The sequence below is a fragment of the Bufo bufo genome, unplaced genomic scaffold (genome assembly GCF_905171765.1).
Source record: "Bufo bufo unplaced genomic scaffold, aBufBuf1.1, whole genome shotgun sequence".
NCBI lineage: Eukaryota > Metazoa > Chordata > Amphibia > Anura > Bufonidae > Bufo > Bufo bufo.
In genome coordinates this window covers 128,823-149,073 of record NW_024401156.1, presented here as the reverse complement: position 1 = coordinate 149,073, position 20,251 = coordinate 128,823, and the positions used below count along the sequence as shown (strand labels likewise).

The 20,251-nt window shown below is 48.0% G+C and overlaps 1 protein-coding gene across 1 annotated transcript in view; it reads right to left on the bottom strand.

The window, feature by feature from the left end:
• Positions 1–2,111: 2,111 nt before the first annotated feature.
• The window catches only part of LOC120984666 (heat shock factor 2-binding protein-like), a 45,391-nt gene continuing 27,251 nt past the window's right edge, over positions 2,112–20,251 (bottom strand). Inside the window, exons 5-6 of the mRNA XM_040413421.1 lie at positions 2,394–2,511; positions 2,112–2,325 (exon numbers count right to left, since the gene is read on the bottom strand). Of these exons, the coding sequence (XP_040269355.1) occupies positions 2,172–2,325; positions 2,394–2,511 (272 nt within the window). The 3' untranslated portion in view covers positions 2,112–2,171. The remainder of the gene's footprint in view (positions 2,326–2,393; positions 2,512–20,251) is intronic.

Genomic DNA, 20,251 nt, shown 5'->3' with positions numbered 1-20,251 from the left:
TTCTCCTCATCTGCTGCTCTTGCTACTGCTGGAGTCCACTGCTGACCAGGAATTGCCTACCGACTACTCTTCTGCTTTGTCCCTACCTACTGAACTGCTTCCACCGTTGCCATCCGAATTGTCTGACTACGACTACGCCTCTGCCAGACTTCCTGCACCTACTACCTGTCTGCGGTCCTTGCCACTGGGCTCCACTCCTACCTCCAGCCAGCGGTCCTCTGACTCAGGTGAGCCTGTAGGACTGTTACACAGTGATATATAAGTGATGAGAATGTCTGTACAGCCCTGTGGAATATGTCAGTGATATATAAGTGATGAGAATGTCTGTACAGCGTTGTGGGATATGTCAGTGATGTATAAGTGATGAGAATGTCTGTACAGCGCTGTGGAAAATGTCAGTGATATATAAGTGATAAGAATGTCTGTACAGCGCTGTGGAAAATGTCAGTGATATATAAGAGATGAGAATGTCTGTACAGCGCTGTGGAATATGTCAGTGATATATAAGTGATGAGAATGTCTGTACAGCGCTGTGGAATATGTCAGTGATATATAAGTGATGAGAATGTCTGTACAGCGCTGTGGTTATAAGGGATGAGAATGTCTGAACAGCGCTGTGGAATATGTCAGTGATATATAAGGGATGAGAATGTCTGTACAGCGCTGTGGAATATGTCAGTGATATATAAGGGATGAGAATGTCTGTACAGCGCTGTGGAATATGTCAGTGATATATAAGTGATGAGAATGTCTGTACAGCGCTGTGGGATATGTCAGTGATATATAAGTGATGAGAATGTCTGTACAGCTCTGTGGAATATGTCAGTGATATATAAGTGATGAGAATGTCTGTACAGCGCTGTGGAATATGTCAGTGATATATAAGGGATGAGAATGTCTGTACAGCGCTGTGGAATATGTCAGTGATATATAAGTGATGAGAATGTCTGTACAGCGCTGTGGGATATGTCAGTGATATATAAGTGATGAGAATGTCTGTACAGCGCTGTGGAATATGTCAGTGATATATAAGTGATGAGAATGTCTGTACAGCGCTGTGGAATATGTCAGTGATATATAAGGGATGAGAATGTCTGTACAGCGCTGTGGAATATGTCAGTGATATATAAGGGATGAGAATGTCTGTACAGCGCTGTGGAATATGTCAGTGATATATAAGGGATGAGAATGTCTGTACAGCGCTGTGGGATATGTCAGTGATATATAAGTGATGAGAATGTCTGTCTGTACAGTGCTGTGGGATATGTCAGTGATATATAAGTGATGAGAATGTCTGTCTGTACAGTGCTGTGGAGTATCTCATCCGCAAGATATGGGGAACAGGCACGGATCAAAAGCCAAGAAAAGCACTGCCGTACAGGGAGCAAAGCACTCACCTACTGAGAGCGCTGCAGTACAGGGTATGGAGCTGTCACCTACTGAGAGCGCTGCAGTACAGGGTATGGAGCTGTCACCTACTGAGAGCGCTGCAGTACAGGGTATGGAGCTGTCACCTACTGAGAGCACTGCAGTACAGTGGATGGAGGTGTCACATAAAAATTAGAGCGCTGCAGTACAGTGGATGGAGGTGTCACATAAAAATGAGAGCGCTGCAGTACAGGGAACGGAGCTGTCACCTAATGACAGTGCTGCAGTACAGGGGACAAAGCTGACACATAAAAATGAGAGAGCTGCAGTACAGTGGATGGAGGTGTCACATAAAAATTAGAGCGCTGTAGTACAGGGGACAGAGCTTTCACTTCTAATGCGAGCGCTGCAGTACAGTGGACGGAGGTGTGTCACATAAAAATGAGAGCGCTGCAGTACAGGGGGCAGAGCTGTCACTTCTAATGAGAGCGCTGCAGTAAAGGGGGTGGAGCTGTCACTTCTAATGAGAGCGCTGCAGTACGGGGGGCGGAGCTGTCACTTCTCTAGAGAGAGCGCTGCAGTACAGGGGGCGGAGCTGTCACTTCTAATGAGAGCGCTGCAGTACAGGGGGCGGAGCTGTCACTTCTAATGAGAGCGCTGCAGTACAGGGGGCGGAGCTGTCACTTCTAATGAGAGCGCTGCAGTACAGGGGGCGGAGCTGTCACTTCTAATGAGAGCGCTGCAGTACAGGGGGCGGAGCTGTCACTTCTGATGAGAGCGCTGCAGTACAGGGGGCGGAGCTGTCAAACACCTGCCCTGACATGCCCCCTGCACACCGATTTTTTCCGCTCACCCGTCAGAAGCTGCTGAAGCTGAGACATAATTCCCGGATACCGACTCATCCACAGAAGACCGTCATGATGAATGGAGACATTGTAAAGAGACATCAGGATGAGACTGCAGAGAGACAGCAGAGATCAGCACCATATCCAGCAGTGACGTCCCTGGTATCTGCAGGCACTCACACTCTCAGCTGGCAGTGGCTCCCGGACCGGATCTCTCTGAGAAGCAGGATCCACTTCTCCATCAGATCTCTGCAGGAAGACATCAGGAAACTCCGTCCACAGGACACAGCAGCCACGTCTGGAAGGAAGAGAGAGGAAAGGTGAGGAATCAGCAGAAGATGTCCCCTCATACAAGACCCCCACCCCATGTCCTCCAAAGACAAGACTGTCTACATGGCGGGTGTGGACCTACTATACAGTACATTCTGACTGACTGCAGCCACCACTAGAGGGAGCTCACTACATACAGATTTATTACAAGACCCGGAGGCTCGTATTGCTATTCTCCTTCTTTACTCTGACCAATAGCAGCAAAGACAAAAATATTGAAACATTTGAACAGCCCCTCCCCATAGTCCTAGTATAACAGGCCACACTTCCTGTAAATCCTCCTCTTTCTTTGCTGCTGACCGCAGAGATAAGTACCTATGATATATGTGGGATTATTATTACTATTATGTAGTTTTTTCCCCCCTTTTTTGGGTTATGGGATATACTGTTGTTTCAGTTTGATTTACAGGCTCTCCCCTGTTTCTTGTGCCGTTTCCCTTGACACAGCTCTGGTGTCCCTGTTATTCAGGAGAACCCCCCTATATACCGATTATCTCCTTATGGGGTTATGTATCCCCTTCTGTCTGTCCTTCCTAGTTGGTGATTGTCTTTTTTGCTCTGACTGAGTTTTTCCTCAGTCCCTTCAATCTGCTCTCCCCCACGGTCCCCCCTCCTCCCTCGGCTGTTTTCGCGCCGCGGCTCACCTCTGATCTTGCCGCCGGCTCTCCTGCTTGCTGCGCTTCGCTCCGCCCGAGATCTCGCGAGATCTCGGGCGCTTCCGCTTCCGGTTTCTCAGTGCGGCGCTCCGGAGTCTCGGCGACACTGCCTGCATCTGCTCCGGCTCCTGTGCATCGGCGGCCTCTGCTGCTCTCCGGCTCCTTCCTCTTAAGGTTTTTCAATCCCCACTTTAGCTTCTCCCTGGCTGGGGAAAATCCTCACCAGCGGAGCTCATAGGGTAGGATTCTATTTATAAATTAACCCTATCACTACCAATATGAGGCAGGCTGTGTTATCATGCCTAATACAAGCCACAGTGGGCAAGGCCCTATGAGGAGGACATGCCTCAAGTTGATTTAACCCCTTCTGGGGAGGTTTGTGACACAGTGATGTCCCCTGTGGATCAATCCCTGGTTTTTCAAAACACATTATCAATGTGATTGCTGCGGCTATGGGATCAATGACCTCAGTCATTTCCCAGTCCATTGCCCAGGCCCTTGCTACCCATCCAGCTGCCTCTCCCACCCCACAGCCCGCTACGGTTTCTAAACCAGCCGGGCCAGGGCCATCAGCCTCCAGAAAACGCATGACTGGTGACGATGTTTCCACCAATGTTGGCGCGCTAGGTCCGCGCAAAAGAGCCTGTACGCGTCAGGCAGAACGTACGCGAAACTGGAAATGTGCTAGAGCACAGCAGGATACAGCTTCCGACTCTGAAGTCGGTTCTGATGAGGAGGCTTTAGATGACGCCTATGAGGAGGCAGAGGACGACCCTTCTGGGGTCATAGATTCTAACCCCTTACCTGGGTGTAGCTCCATGGTTTCGGCAGCAGATGTTTTCCCTGCTTCGTTGACAGATCCCTCAGGGGAACCTCTGTTTGACCCGGATTCCCTCCACCACCCTCGGTCGGCGGAGTGGTTGCCAATGGATCATGTATCCAAATATTTGGAGGCCCGCGTGCGTTGCCCCCTCTCCAAAGAGGCGCGCAACAAACTTAGGGCAGAATGCCCCAGGCCCATAGTTCCCAACAGGGTTTGTGAGACTCCAGCGGTAGACCCCAAAATGACCCAATTCCTCACCAAATCTGGGTGGAATCCGAGGAAGGGTTTGGAGTCGGCCTGCGCGCTTGTCAGGACAAGGTCCTGGACATATTTGGCCCCCTGGCAAAGATCTTCGACTTGGCCGAAGCTGCCAAGGCTGAGGGTAGGCAGGTAGACCCTCTAGAGCTGCGCGAGTGGGTGCAGCGCGCAATTTGCGTAGCAGGAAACGTGAACACGTCCCTGGCTATTGAACGGCGCAAGGCCATCCTTTTTAAAATTGAGCCAAAACTCTCCAACTTGGCGCTTACCGAAGCCGGTAAGGAGGCCCAGGGCCTGCTCTTTGGCGAGTCCTTTATCAAGGACTTAGGACGATTCGTCGGTGCTTTTACTGCACTCGACAAAGCCCAAAGTTCAATGAAACGGGTGTTTCATGGTAGGGTCTCTACCAGGGCCGGCAGTTTCAGGGGCCGCCTGTCCGGCCGTGCCCATTTCAAGCCCGTGGTTCGGGCCGAGGCTCCTTCGCCCAGAGACCTGCATTCCAGGACCAAAGGCGAGAGACACCATCCTTTTTCCCTTCCCGGGGAGGATCCTGGAGACCTAGAGGATACAGAGGACACCCTGGTTCCAGACGTCCCTACGGTAAGACCAATGCCTCATGTCAATTCTTTAACTGTTTGCGTAGGGGGCAGACTCCGGCTCTTTTCTCAGCTTGGTCACGTATCACCTCGGACCAATGGATTCTATCCACGGTCAGGGGTTTCCACATAGAGCTGACGTCCTCTCATCTACCCATTCCGCCCCACACCCTGCAGTGCTGTCGGTAGAAAGCCGCTTACTGGTGGACTCAGAGTTATCAGATCTCTTCCGCAAAGGGGCCATAGAGCTGGCACCGGCATCCCCGGGTGCGATAATCAGCAACATCTTCTTGGTGGCGAAAAAAGGGGGCCAGCTGCGGCCCGTCATCAATTTACGCGCCCTCAACGCGTTCGTCAGGTACCGCCATTTCAAGATGGAAGGCATCCATCTACTTCGGGACCTCCTTCAGGTGGGCGATTGGATGGTCAAGTTGGACCTGAAGGACGCTTATCTTACCGTCCCTGTCGAGGACGCGTCCAGGAACCTTCTATGCTTCTCTTGGAAGGACAGGATTTGGCGGTTTACTTGCCTCCCTTTCGGCCTCTCTTCAGCTCCATGGTGCTTCACCAAGCTGATGCGCCCGGCCATGGCCTGGTGCGCAGTCGGGGAGTTCGCCTCATCGTCTATCTGGACGACATCCTGATCATGGCACAGGACCATTCGGTGTTACTGAATCACCTTCGCTGGACAATGGATCTCCTGTCGGATCTGGGTTTCCTCCTCAATCAGGAGAAGTCCTGTCTCACTCCGGCGCGCAAGATGGAGTTCCTGGGGTTTCTGGTGGATTCCACGCAGGAACTCTCAGCCTACCACCGGCCAAGGTCCGGTCCATACGGAAGGAATTGGCAGAGCCAAGTCATCTTCCCAGATCCCTTTGCGCCAACTAGCAAGGATCATAGGCCTTCTGCCTCATCCATTCAGGCGGTCTTCCCGGCCCCACTACATTACCGGGCTCTCCAACGACTGAAGATCTCCCACCTGCGGACGGGGGCTTCCTATGCGGATTGGATTTCCCTGGACGAGGAAACCAAGGAGGAGCTATCCTGGTGGATCCTCAATTTGCAGGCTTGGAATGGCAAGGCCATTTTCGGTCATCGTCCGGACTTCGTGGTAGATTCGGATGCCAGCCTGTCGGGCTGGGGTGCTCATTGCGAGGGGATCTCAACCGGAGGCGGCTGGTCAGCGGACGAAGCGGGATTCCACATCAATGCGCTGGAACTGTTGGCAGGTTCGTTTGCAATCAAGAGTTTCACGAGAGACACGGCCAAAGCCTGCATTCAACTTCGCATGGACAACGTGTCGGCAGTGCGTTACATCAATGGCATGGGCGGAACCCGTTCCACCATTCTATCTCGGTTGGCGAAGGATTTCTGGGACTACTGCCTGGACAAGGAGTTGATTGTCTTGGCAGAATATCTTCCAGGCGTCCAGAACTTTCGGGCGGATGGAGCTCTCGATATCTCTCCGACTCCAGCGACTGGCAGTTAGATCCAGCGGTGTTCCGTTCCTTAACATCTCTGTGGGGTCCTTGCTGTATCGACCTGTTTGCCTCCCGCCTGAACACGCAGCTGCCACGTTTCTACAGTTGGCGCCCGGACCCGGAGGCCGAAGCGGTGACGCGTTCCTACAGGATTGGTCCAGGGGCCTGCTGTACGCATTTCCTCCTTTCCAGCTGATTCCCAGGACCCTGATTCAAGTACGCCGTCATGCAGCGGATCTGGTTCTTCTGGTCCCGTTTTGGAATTCCCAGTCGTGGTTTCCTCACCTTCTGGAGATGATGATAGAGACCCCGTGCCTGCTCCCGACATCTCAGACTCTCCTCCGAGGTCCGAATCACCAACCACACCCTCTTCTCCTGGACGGATCCCTGCGCCTGTTGGCATGTCGAATTTCAGGGGACCCTGGGAGGTCCCGGGAGTTTCGGGAACAGCTAGAGTCCTCTTGGAGAACGCTTGGGCCCCAGGAACCAGAAGATCTTACAGATCTGCCTGGGGATCTTGGGATCGCTGGTGCGTGGCTAGGGACTTGGATCCCGTTTCGGCACCTGTGACGGAGATTTTGCATTTCCTGTCTTCTCTTTTCGACCAGGGTAAGGCCTATCGCACGATCAGCCTTTTCAGATCGGCCATTTCTGCGTCCCATCAGGGATTTGATGGTACTCCCGCGGGCCAACATCCTTTGGTATGCCGTCTCTTGCGGGGCTCTCGGATGTCTCGTCCTCCTAGGCCTAGATTTTCTTCTACTTGGGACGTGTCTTGTGTCCTTTCCTTTTTGTCTTCTTGGCCTCAGAATACAGACCTTTCCTTAAGGCAACTGTCGGCGAAGCTTGTCACTCTTTTCTGTCTAATTTCCTGCAAGCGGGTGTCCGACGTCCGGGCTTTGGATTATGATGCCCGCTCGTACACTCCGGAGGGGGTCTCTTTTGACATCTCTAGGAGGACCAAGACTCACATTCGTTCAGTCGCTTATCCTGCTTCCCGGCCTCGCCTTCTCTTGTCCGGTGGAATGCCTCAAGGAATATGAAGCTCGCACGTCACTTCATCGTTCGCGAGAATTTTCTCATCTCTTCCTCTCTACCATTCGTCCTTTTGCCCCAGTGACCACTCCCACGCTGGCTAGGTGGATGAAGTGGATCATGGAATTGGCGGGCGTGGACACTTCTATTTTTTCGGCGCATTCCGCTAGGGGGGCATCTGCTACCTCTTTGGCGGTTTCTGGCGCCAGACTGGAGGACATTTTAAAATTGGCGGACTGGTCCAGAGTATCCACGTTCAGGGAATTTTATTTTCGGCCAGGTCCTCACGTTTTTCATCGATCATTGAGAATTTATCTTAAACTTTGAACTTGCAATACGAGCCTCCGGGTCTTGTAATAAAATCAGGTGATTTTCCTATTTCATGACGTAAAGTCATGATTTTATTAAAGACACGGAGGCGAGTATTGCCCACCCTATGGTCCCTCCCTATATGTATGTTTATTATTATGAAGGATGTTTTTCCGAAAGATATTATTGATTTGTGGTCATAATGCATGTTGTTTTAACTCTATGAGTTTTTCCTGAGTAGGTTTGTCGCAACCAGTTGATTTTGGATACCATGTCCCTATTGGTTTCTATCATTCTCTGTTTTTTCACCTTTTCAGGTTGAGACCGGCCTGGTGTGCTGCATCCATTTGTTACGTCGTCGACAGTTCGGTTCCAGACGATCGTTTGATATGGACAGGACGAGGAGCATCCTGCGGTGTTGTTCCAGTTTCGCTTCCGGACGGAAGGCGGTGGTTGTTCCTGATGTTCTGGGACTCTTGGTTTTTCCGGTTCAGTTGGAATTTCGGTTTCGTGTTACAAAGAAAGAGGAGGATTTACAGGAAGTGTGGCCTGTTATACTAGGACTATGGGGAGGGGCTGTTCAAATGTTTCAATATTTTTGTCTTTGCTGCTATTGGTCAGAGTAAAGAAGGAGAATAGCAATACTCGCCTCCGTGTCTTTAATAAAATCATGACTTTACGTCATGAAATAGGAAAATCACCTGATTATACAGCCACCACTAGAGGGAGCTCACTGCATACAGATTATACAGTCACCACTAGAGGGAGCTCACTACATACAGATTATACAGTCACCACTAGAGGGAGCTCACTACATACAGATTATACAGCCACCACTAGAGGGAGCTCGCTACATACAGATTATACATCCACCACTAGGGGGATCTCACTGCATACAGATTATACAGCCACCACTAGATGGAGCTCACTACATACAGATTATACAGCCACCACTAGAGGGAGCTCACTACATACAGATTATACAGCCACCACTAGAGGGAGCTCACTACATACAGATTATACAGCCACCACTAGAGGGAGCTCACTACATACAGATTATACAGCTACCACTAGAGGGAGCTCGCTACATACAGATTATACAGCCACCACTAGAGGGAGCTCACTACATACAGATTATACAGCCACCACTAGAGGGAGCTCACTACATACAGATTATACAGCCACCACTAGAGGGAGCTCACTACATACAGATTATACAGCCACCACTAGAGGGAGCTCACTACATACAGATTATACAGCCACCACTAGGGGGAGCTCACTACATACAGATTATATAGCCACCACTAGAGGGAGCTCACTACATACAGATTATACAGCCACCACTAGAGGGAGCTCACTACATACAGATTATACAGCCACCACTAGAGGGAGCTCACTACATACAGATTATACAGCCACCACTAGAGGGAGCTCACTACATACAGATTATACAGCTACCACTAGAGGGAGCTCACTACATACAGATTATACAGTCACCACTAGAGGGAGCTCACTACATACAGATTATACAGCCACCACTAGAGGGAGCTCACTACATACAGATTATACAGGCACCACTACAATGAGCTCACTACATACAGATTATACAGCCACCACTAGAGGGAGCTCACTACATACAGATTAAACAGCCACCACTACATACAGATTATACAGCCACCACTAGAGGGAGCTCACTATATACAGATTATACAGCCACCACTAGAGGGAGCTCACTACATACAGATTATACAGCCACCACTAGAGGGAGCTCACTACATACAGATTATACAGCCACCACTAGAGGGAGCTCACTACATACAGATTATACAGCTACCACTAGAGGGAGCTCACTACATACAGATTATACAGCCACCACTAGAGGGAGCTCACTACATACAGATTATACAGCCACCACTACAGTGAGTTCACTACATACAGATTATACAGCCATCACTAGAGGGAGCTCACTACATACAGATTATACAGCCACCACTAGAGGGAGCTCACTACATACAGATTATACAGCCACCACTAGAGGGAGCTCACTACATACAGATTATACAGCCACCACTAGAGGGAGCTCACTACATACAGATTATACAGCTACCACTAGAGGGAGCTCGCTACATACAGATTATACAGCCACCACTAGAGGGAGCTCACTACATACAGATTATACAGCCACACTACAGTGAGTTCACTACATACAGATTATACAGCCATCAATAGAGGGAGCTCACTACATACAGATTACACAGCCACCACTAGAGGGAGCTCACTACATACAGATCATACAGCCACCACTAGAGGGAGCTCACTACATACAGATTATACAGCCACCACTAGGGGGAGCCTCACTACATACAGATTATACAGCCACCACTAGAGGGAGCTCACTACATACAGATTATACAGCCACCACTAGAGGGAGCTCACTACATACAGATTATACAGCCACCACTAGATGGAGCTCACTACATACAGATTATACAGTCACCACTAGAGGGAGCTCACTACATACAGATTATACAGTCACCACTAGAGGGAGCTCACTACATACAGATTATACAGTCACCACTAGAGGGAGCTCACTACATACAGATTATACAGCCACCACTAGAGGGAGCTCACTACATACAGATTATACAGCCACCACTAGAGGGAGCTCACTACATACAGATTATACAGTCACCACTAGAGGGAGCTCACTACATACAGATTATACAGTCACCACTAGAGGGAGCTCACTACATACAGATTATACAGCCACCACTAGAGGGAGCTCACTACATACAGATTATACAGCCACCACTAGAGGGAGCTCACTACATACAGATCATACAGCCACCACTAGAGGGAGCTCACTACATACAGATCATACAGCCACCACTAGGGGGAGCTCACTACATACAGATTATACAGTCACCACTAGAGGGAGCTCACTACATACAGATTATACAGCCACCACTAGAGAGAACTCACTATATACAGATTATGAGAAATAAGAAAAATAAGAAAAAACGTTACAATATACTGTAGTAAACTTAACCAAATCAAATAACAAAAAAAAAGTGACAAGGTGTTATATGCTCGACATTACATCACAAGAATAATAAAACTTTGTTGAATTGGGAGATGAGCCAGTTATGCCACTTAACTTTGAACTTGACTAGTTTATTGGAGGCTGAGGCGTGGATCATCTCATGGAGACAATTGTCATTAACAGAGTTCATAATTTTCATTAACAGGGAGGGTTTGGATTTTTCCAGTAGTGGGCAGTTTTCATTCTGGTTGCTATGACCAGATGAATTATGACTGTTCGGAAAGAATCTGGAAAGGAATCCAGATTAATAGAAAGTAGGGCTTTGTGCCATTGATAAGGAAATGGGAGTTTTACATATTTGAGTTAGGATTATGTTGATTGAACTCCATCCAGGTTTGCATTCCCACTGTATGTGCTCCATATCCGCTTCTGGTGACGAACATCTCTAGCAGACATGAGGGATGAATGGTACTGTGGCGGAAATAACCTCGCCACTGGGTTTTGGAGGGGCCTCTTGCCTCAGGATTATGGCCCATACTAACTTTGAAGGAGAAGACAGACCGGCCGCACAGCCTAAATCTGTGGAACTGTTTTGGGCAGGAAAGCCATGCTTGCGGTCGGTCAAATGTGACTTCCATGGAATTCGGGAACCCCTGCTCGGATCTGGGTGATTTCTGGATTTGTTGTTCGCCCAGATCAGAGCTATCCAGGTATGTATAACTTATGGGGATATGTGGGGCTTTGGAGTGTTTTCTGTGTTTTGGGGAAAAATGTGTGTTTTCTGCCTGTGAGTGATTTAAATTAGCCCATTGTGTTTGGTAATTGTATCACAGGCAGAGCCCATTGTGTTTGGTACTTGTATCACAGGCAGAGCCCATTGTGTTTGGTAATTGTATCACAGGCAGAGTCCATTGTGTTTGGTAATTGTATCAAAGGCAGAGTCCATTGTGTTTGGTAATTGTATCACAGGCAGAGTCCATTGTGTTTGGTAATTGTATCACAGGCAGAGCCTATTGTGTTTGGTAATTGTATCACAGGCAGAGCCCATTGTGTTTGGTAATTGTATCACAGGCAGAGGGGGGGGGGGGGGGTGTGTACAATTGCTAGGAATGTTTCCATACTGTAAATGCATGTGATTGGCTAATGTAAAAACTGTCTCAGTCTTCCACAAGGTCCCCAGGGGAGTGTCCCTTACTGGAAGACCTGTATAAAAGGCTGACATGTAGCCCTATTAAAGAGTTCCTGTTTTACCCTCAACATAGAGCTTCGTCTCATGTGTGTGGGGAAAAGGCTGCATCTACACTGGGGAATGCTATATACGCTGTATATTCCCCTGGCTATAATCGCTAAGCTCTTAAGAGCTTGTTCCTGCATCGCTCTCTGAAGTAAGCGAGGTTCACCCACTGGAGCCTGGAGCCTTGTCGTAGGTCCAGGGTGGGTAGGAAGCGGCGAGATCCCAACCAAGCTGCGGCGGTTCGTGGGGTCGGCAGTGCTGACGGTGTCAAGTGGAGTGCTTGGAGCCCTCGGGAAGCACTAGGAGCGTCCATCAACGGAGGTACCCAGTCGGGGTGCCAGGAAATCCGTTACAGGTACATTTTAGATAATCTAGTATAACACCATCTATAGAGAATTTTTCTGGAGTTTTCCAGATGGTTGACACATTTAGAAGAGGCACACATGATGGAGAATGCAGACTCCCATTGCTCTCGGGTTATACGATTGTTTGATGCTGTTTCCCATTTTCGAAGTAATGGAGACAATGGCGAGTCCAGTCTCCCCGTCATGATATAATAACTGAGAGATAAGGGTTTAATATTAACGGACGGGTTACATATCAATCTCATCATTTGGGAGGCATTCGTGTCATTAGTAAAAAGATCTCCCAGTTTTTTGATTCCCAGGTCAATCCAATTCTGAATGTACATTTCCCCATGACCGCTAGAGGGATATCAGAAAGGGTGATGTTGAGAAAGCTTAATTTAGTTGATAATAAGGTACACACTTCTGTGCCCTTGAGATCCCTCCTACAACCCAAGTGGAAATTGAAGTTGTTTTGTAAGGACATGGTGTACAAAAGCACCTGGGGGTCTGATACCCATTAGGTAGTTCTCAATCGAGATCCAGTGTTTGTTAGAATTGTTTATCCATAAGGATCTCATTTGCTCAAAAATACAAGCTCTATAGTATCTAATAACGGATGGGCCCCCCTTCGATATAGGTAAGTAGAGTATTTCTGCTTGGACTCTCGGTCTTTTATCCTGCCAGATGTTTTTTAGGAGTATTCTTTGGATTATAGGGATAGAGATTGATAAAGGATTTGTGGGATAATAAACATTTTCAGAGCTGAAATCCTCCCCATCCACGGGATTTCATGCTTTTTCATTTTATTCTTGAGTTCTGAGGTTAGGAGATTGCCAATTGTTGGGGTCAGTTGGATTCCTAAATATGTAACATATTCGGAATTCCAATTAAAGGAGAAACTAGCTTTCAATGAAATAAGGTCTGAATCTTTCAGGTCAAGATTAAGAACAGTGCCAATGTAATATTGTAACAGTATCAACTGTTGGCGACGTTCTTCTCCCCTAGTAAGATTGGCGCTGTAGAGCTGCTCCAGCGACTTCCAAGCCGAGTTGTGATTCCCAGTAGCTGTGCAGCTCTTACAAGAGCTAGTAGTGATATAGCTGTTCCTTACAACATGAGACGAGGCTGCGAGTTGAGGGTAAGAAGATTCACCTTTATTGGTGCCACACTTGGTCTTATATACAAGTCCCCATGCAAGGGGACCTCCCCTCTGGACCTGATGGAGAACTGGGTGACAAACACACAGACCAATGGAAATAACCACACAATCTGGGACACTCCCACACAATACCTCCCCTCTACCTGGGAGATGATTAGGTCAGAAACTGTATGTAACCCAATCATCTCCAGACAGTAAAACCCCATTGCTTATAAAAACTCCCGTACAGGACACACAATGCCTCCCCTCTGCCTGGGAGATAATTAGGTCAGAAACTGTATGTAACCCAATCATCTCAAGAGACAAACAGAGGGCTTCTGTTACATGGCTCCCTCTTAGTGGAACACGCTGGCAGACCAGGGCTGTCCAGTCTCTGTTATTCAGGGTTGAGATCAGTCTGCCGGGATAACCCATCCGCGTTGCCATTCTGTTTTCCGGGCCAGTACTGAATGGTAAAGTTGTATTGTTGGAGTCAATTTCTTTAAGGCCCACACCAGGGCTAAGCACCCTTTCTCCACCGCTGCGTAGCTGACCTCTCGGGGAAAAAGCTTTCTGCTAATGTAGCCGACAGGATGCTCTCCTCCATCTTCTCCCACCTGGCCCCCAGTCCAAACATGGAGGTGTTTGGGTCTCCCGAGTTGGTGAACTGGTCCGTTCAGTTCTAGCTTGTGCCCGGGTCGTCACAGGGTGTGCAGCTGCTGTAGAGGTGGGGACGTAGGCAGAAGTGAGGGGGCCCAAATCGTTGCCCAAAAGGACTTCGGCAGGTAAGTTATCCATTATGCCGACTTTTACTACACCGGATCCGGCTCCCCAGTCTAGGTGAACGCAGGCGGTAGGCAGGCAAAATACGAATCCCCCAGCCACTCGAACAGCTACGGGTTGGCCCGTATGCTTATGGGCTGGAACCAAGTGCCTCTGTACCAGTGTAAGGGTAGCGCCAGTGTCCCCTAATCCTTGGGCGACCTGTCCATCGAGTTTGACCTCTTGTTGGTGCTGCAGTCTATTATCCCCGGAATCAGCCTGAATAGGATTGACCTCATACAATACTCCCAGATATTCCTCAGGCTGAGTGTCCGTGTCCACGCAGTGGACAGCCGGAGTACGGGATGCAGCAGAGGTTGACACAGGGGGTGAGTTGTTCCAGGAACGTCGGGGAGGTCCAGCAAAACAAGGGGGGCCGGGCGGAACAGGGGCCCTAAACTCCGGTCGTGGAGAGAGTCTGGATACAAGGGGGACCCGGGTATCCGCTCGAGGATTAGGTCGGGATAACGCTAGGTCCAGTCGCCTGGAATCAGTATACTCATCGGCCAGGCGGGCCGCTTCTGTGAGGTCTCTTACCCAGTTGCTTAAGTCCTGTAGTAGATTATTGAAGAAATGCTTCAAGTGAAAAAGCTGTAGCACCTCCTCGGCAGATACAGCCTGGCATCCATGAATCCACTGGGTAGCGGTGCGGTGCAACCTGTTAGCCTATTCCATGTGGGTGTCACATCCCCGTTTTTTGGTATCTCGGAATTTCCACCAGTATGCCTCAGGAGTTATGGCATACTGTTTAAGTAAGGTGTATTTGATAAGGTGGTATTGTTTTACCTCGTCCTCTGGGACTGCTCTCCCGGATAGAATGGTAACCCAATCCTCTGGGGGTACACTGCCTGTCAAAGGCCACCAAATGGCAGTCAATCTTCCCCTCTGCCTCCCGGAACTGTTTAAATGCAGCAAATGGTACCTTTCAGTTTTCTGTGATGGCCGGAGTAAGGGCGACTGGGGGTGGCGCTGGAGGTCGCTGGGTAATAATTAGTTGCAGCTCGTATTCCATCCGTTCTCGTGCTTCCGCTGCTACCTGGTTGAAAATCTGTGCAAATCGTTCCTCCGAGGGGTCTAGCCCATAGATCGCCAACCGCTCCCTCACTATGCGAGTTGTTTCATCTCCAGACGGGGAAGGGGTTTCAGCCATAGCAGAATTCCAATCCAGCTGCTGTAACTCCGCAATCAGCTCACTCTTAGGTCGGTTGCGGGCAGTCCCTCCACGGCTTTCCAGTAGATTCTTGAGGGTCATCCTTTTTAGCTGTTCATATCGGCTTTCCCTTCGACCTGCAGAAGGACCATCCCACTGCTGCCACCAGTGTAACGGTATCAACCGTTGGCGACGTCCTTCTCCCCTGGTCAGTGTGGCGCTGTAGAGTTGCTCCAGTGAATTCCAAAGCCGAGTTGTGATTCCCAGTCACTGTGCAGCTCTTACAAGAGCTAGTAGTGATATAGCTGTTCCCTACAACACCAGACGAGGCTGCGAGTTGAGCGTAAGAAGATTCACCTTTAGTCTGGCACACACTTGGCCTTATATACAAGTCCCCATTCAAGGGGACCTCCCCTCTGGACCTGATGGAAAACTGGGTGACAAACACACAGACCAATGGAAATAACCACACAATCCGGGACACTCCCACACAATGCCTCCCCTCTACCTGGGAGATAATTAGGTCAGATACTGTATGTAACCCAATCATCTCCAGACAGTAAAGCCCCATTGTTTATAAAAACTCCCGTACAGGACACACAATGCCTCCCCTCTGCCTGGGAGATAATTAGGTCAGAAACTGTATGTAACCCAATCATCTCCAGACAGTAAAGCCCCATTGTTTATAAAAACTCCCGTACAGGACACACAATGCCTCCCCTCTGCCTGGGAGATAATTAGGTCAGAAACTGTATGTAACCCAATCATCTCCAGACAGTAAAGCCCCATTGTTTATAAAAACTCCCTTACAGGACACACAATGCCTCCCCTCTGCCTGGGAGATAATTAGGTCAGATACTGTATGTATAATCAAAATACAGCTAAATATATGTACAAGGTACACGTCCTAAAAATATGAGAAACAAAAATATTGAAAAGGACGCTAAAATGGAGCAAAATAATAATGGTTTTATTAGTGCTCATAGGAAGGGGGGTGAAACCTATATGAATCAAAATAAGACTGATCCGTCTATCCTGATTGGTCTAACCTCATGTGGATTCATTGACACTACCTAATGTATATATAGGAGGTCTATAGAAGGTATCATGAGGGGATAGTCGGACTGAAATATCTAAAAACCGCCGCACTGACACACGGATATGATGCTCCGACCGGCAAGGTAATGCCGGTGTAATGTGCTGACGGAGATGGATACTGTGTGTGTATAATCCCTGGGGAACTGGGATTCCCAAAGTTATTCACAGGAATTGACACACACTGCAACCAAATGACTGACCAGTGACCACATGTCACTGAGCAGAGGCGGTTAGAGTGAGGAGCGGCTGTGCACTATGCCGACTCACAGACACTATCCACCAAGTAGGTGAGTTAACTACATAGACCACCGCTGCTGCCGGCTACCAAACCGCACCGGCAGCAGCAGGTCTACACACACTGAGCTACGGCTCTACGCGTTTCTGTGCAAGTTGGTACATGCACGTCATCAGGAGCCAGGTAGCCACTACACCTAACTGCCTAACGCCGATAGCAGAGGTTTGAAATCGGCTTGCTAACAGTGTTTGTCACGCTGCACCGAATCCTGGTGTGGGAGACGGTGTACTGATAGTTGCATATAGTCTCGGCTCTGTACTGTCCGCGAAGCGGCCAGGCAGACGCCGTGATTTAAAGAGGAACACCACGCCCCCAAGAACACGCCTCCTGCCGGCAGCCAATCCGCCAGATCAAACAATTATATTGGGCTGGTCCACTGACGGCTATGGAGGAATGAGGATGCGTTCAGGGGGGGTCAGCGCAGCAGCGCTGTATCATAACAAAATAGCAGGGACATATCAGCGGCTTACTATATGACAGGCAGCAATATTAAAGGAGCAAAATCGGAAGCCCTAAAGGTAAGCAAGCAGTATCAAATAATGGTTAAAGTTATAGAGAATGACCGTACTGAACTGTATGGAGGATATCCATATACATATTATGATGAATAGTTAAAGTGAAGGTAATATTGCAGAAGATGACATATATTGATAAATATATGATGGATGTCCAAATGTATGTTGCAGTGAATCATCATCAACACATATCAATGGATGAACATGTCACCCTCTCACAATGACAGATCAATGCCAACATGTCTATCGACTAGATATCATCAAATAAAGGACGCACATAGTCAAATAAACGGAACATAGGAGATGGCATCATTTAGACCACGGCGGTTTTTAGATATTTCAGTCCGACTATCCCCTCATGATACCTCCTATAGACCTCCTATATATACATTAGGTAGTGTCAATGAATCCACATGAGGTTAGACCAATCAGGATAGACGGATCAGTCTTATTTTGATTCATATAGGTTTCACCCCCCTTCCTATGAGCACTAATAAAACCATTATTATTTTGCTCCATTTTAGCGTCCTTTTCAATATTTTTGTTTCTCATATTTTTAGGACGTGTACCTTGTACATATAATTAGCTGTATTTTGATTATCCTTAATTGTTCATTCTACCTAGGGAATGGCAGGTTTCTTGTCAGGCAGCATCAATACTGAGCAATGGACGGGTGACCCTGGAGAGGTTTTTTCTGAAAAGGAGATCACCTTCTCCTCTCAAGCAATCAGTATCTCCTCAGCTTTTAAGCAAGTGACCCGCATTTACAAAAATGTTGTCAGATCTTGGTGGGAGGTACAGTCCTTAGAGGTCTATCTGAAAAATAAAATTGTTCCCAGAGGTTTGCGTAATCCCATTATACCTGCCTTTCGGTTAAGATCTCCGGATTTTATAAAAAAGTGGGAAAAAGAATCTGTGGAATCTTCTCTGCGGCTGATGTTATTACTGTTAGAGGAAGAGAGAAAGGTTCTGACTTTGGCAGAAAATGAGCTAAAAGAGAACATTGAGACAGTTAAAAAATTCAATAGCCACTCTGACTTTGTCAAGAAGGAAGCCCTCCTTCAGTCATATATTGAAAAATCTACGGCCCAATTAAAAGAGAAAAAACATTCTCTCTTTAATAGAGATATTAAAGACTTTAGAGAGGGCAAAATCTTTGACTACAGTGTTAAGCACTCAGATGCCTTAGAGCTGGACACTGATGTTTCTTCTTCTGAGTGTGACACTGAACAGGAAACATCAGATAGAGTAAATTCCACTCAGTCATACAGGAGACAAGGTACAGGTAGAGGCGGAGGTAGAGGTAAGGGACGGAATAAGGGTAGAGGTGGGAACACTGGTGGAAGGGTTGGTTTTTTAGACAACACTCCCCCAGTGTCTCAGTACCTACTTCGGAACAAAAATTCCACAAACATCAGACCCTAGCTTTACCACAAGCGTCCTCTGCCAGTAATTTGGAAGAACTACAGGTTATCAACCTTTCACCTCGTCCCCTTACCCCTCTGGAAATACAAGTTCTTCGGAAGGGTTTATCATTTGTACCCATCCGCAGATTTGACCTATTTGGTTGGGTAAAGGACCTGCACCTCTTTGCTCGTAAGTTGAAGTGGCGTAAATTCTTTGCCACTCATGATCGACGCAAATGTGAGGAATTAGGGATAGATCCGTCAGATCTCCCTGAAGTGCAGATTTTGTCAGACCTATACTCTGAAGCCCTACGAAATCCCGGCGAGGGTCCTTTTACGGATTTACGACCTCCTTCCAAGAAAATGCCTCCACTAAATGATAACACACCCATTGACATTTTCGTGTCTGTGGTGACTAATAAGCTCCGTCAATTGGACATACCTAAGGGTAGTGCTGATAATTTGGGTTGGCCCGAAAGGGAGGCCCTTAGAAAACTGCAGATGGATACTGAATTGGTCATTAAACCATCTGATAAAGGTGGCAATATTGTGGTGATGGGACATGATAAATATCAGCAGATGTGTCTGAACATCCTTAGTGACCAATCCACATATAGGAAGCTTCCATCTGATCCATCTGAAGGGTTTAGACTCGAACTACGAGACATCTTAATGAAAGCGTTGGCGAACAAATTGATTAATAAAACGGAATTTGCTTTTATGCTTCCTGATTTTCCGGTTCTCGCCACTCTATATAGCCTACCGAAAGTACACAAAGGCCTTGAGCCTTTGAAAGGTAGGCCAATTGTCTCGGGTACAGGTAGTCTCACTGCTAACATCAGCACCTATGTGGATACTATTTTGAGACCTTTCGTAACCAGCCTGCCGTCCCATGTTAGGGATACCATGGATGTACTGGCAAGGCTCAATGGTATCCACTGTGATAAGGGTACTAAATTGGCCAGTTTAGATGTGGAGGCCCTCTACAGTTCGATTCCCCATCAATTGGGCTGTAGAGCGGTCCTCTCATTTCTCCAACAGAGGGGTGAACACCTGCTAGGCCATAATGCCTTTATCATGGAACTCCTTGAGTTCATATTGACGCGCAATGTGTTTTTGTTTGATGGTAAGATTTTCCACCAGCTCAGGGGAGTCGCAATGGGCAGTCCCTGTGCCCCTACTTTTGCGAATCTCTTCCTGGGCTGGTGGGAAAGGGAGCTGGTTTTTTCTGATGACATGGAGCATTTCGTTGGAGCTGTCCCCCTGTGGATCAGATACATAGATGATGTGCTGATCCTCTGGGGGGCCAGTTCCACTTTGTTCCATGAATTTGTGGCAGCTCTGAATAACAATGAGCTGGGTTTATTTTTCACCTCGGAAATAAATGAGAGTCAGATTTCATTCCTGGATTTGACCATTAAACTTAATACGTCTGGTGATATTGTAACCAGTATGTATAGAAAAACCACGGCTACAAATAGCCTACTCAGATGGGAGAGTGG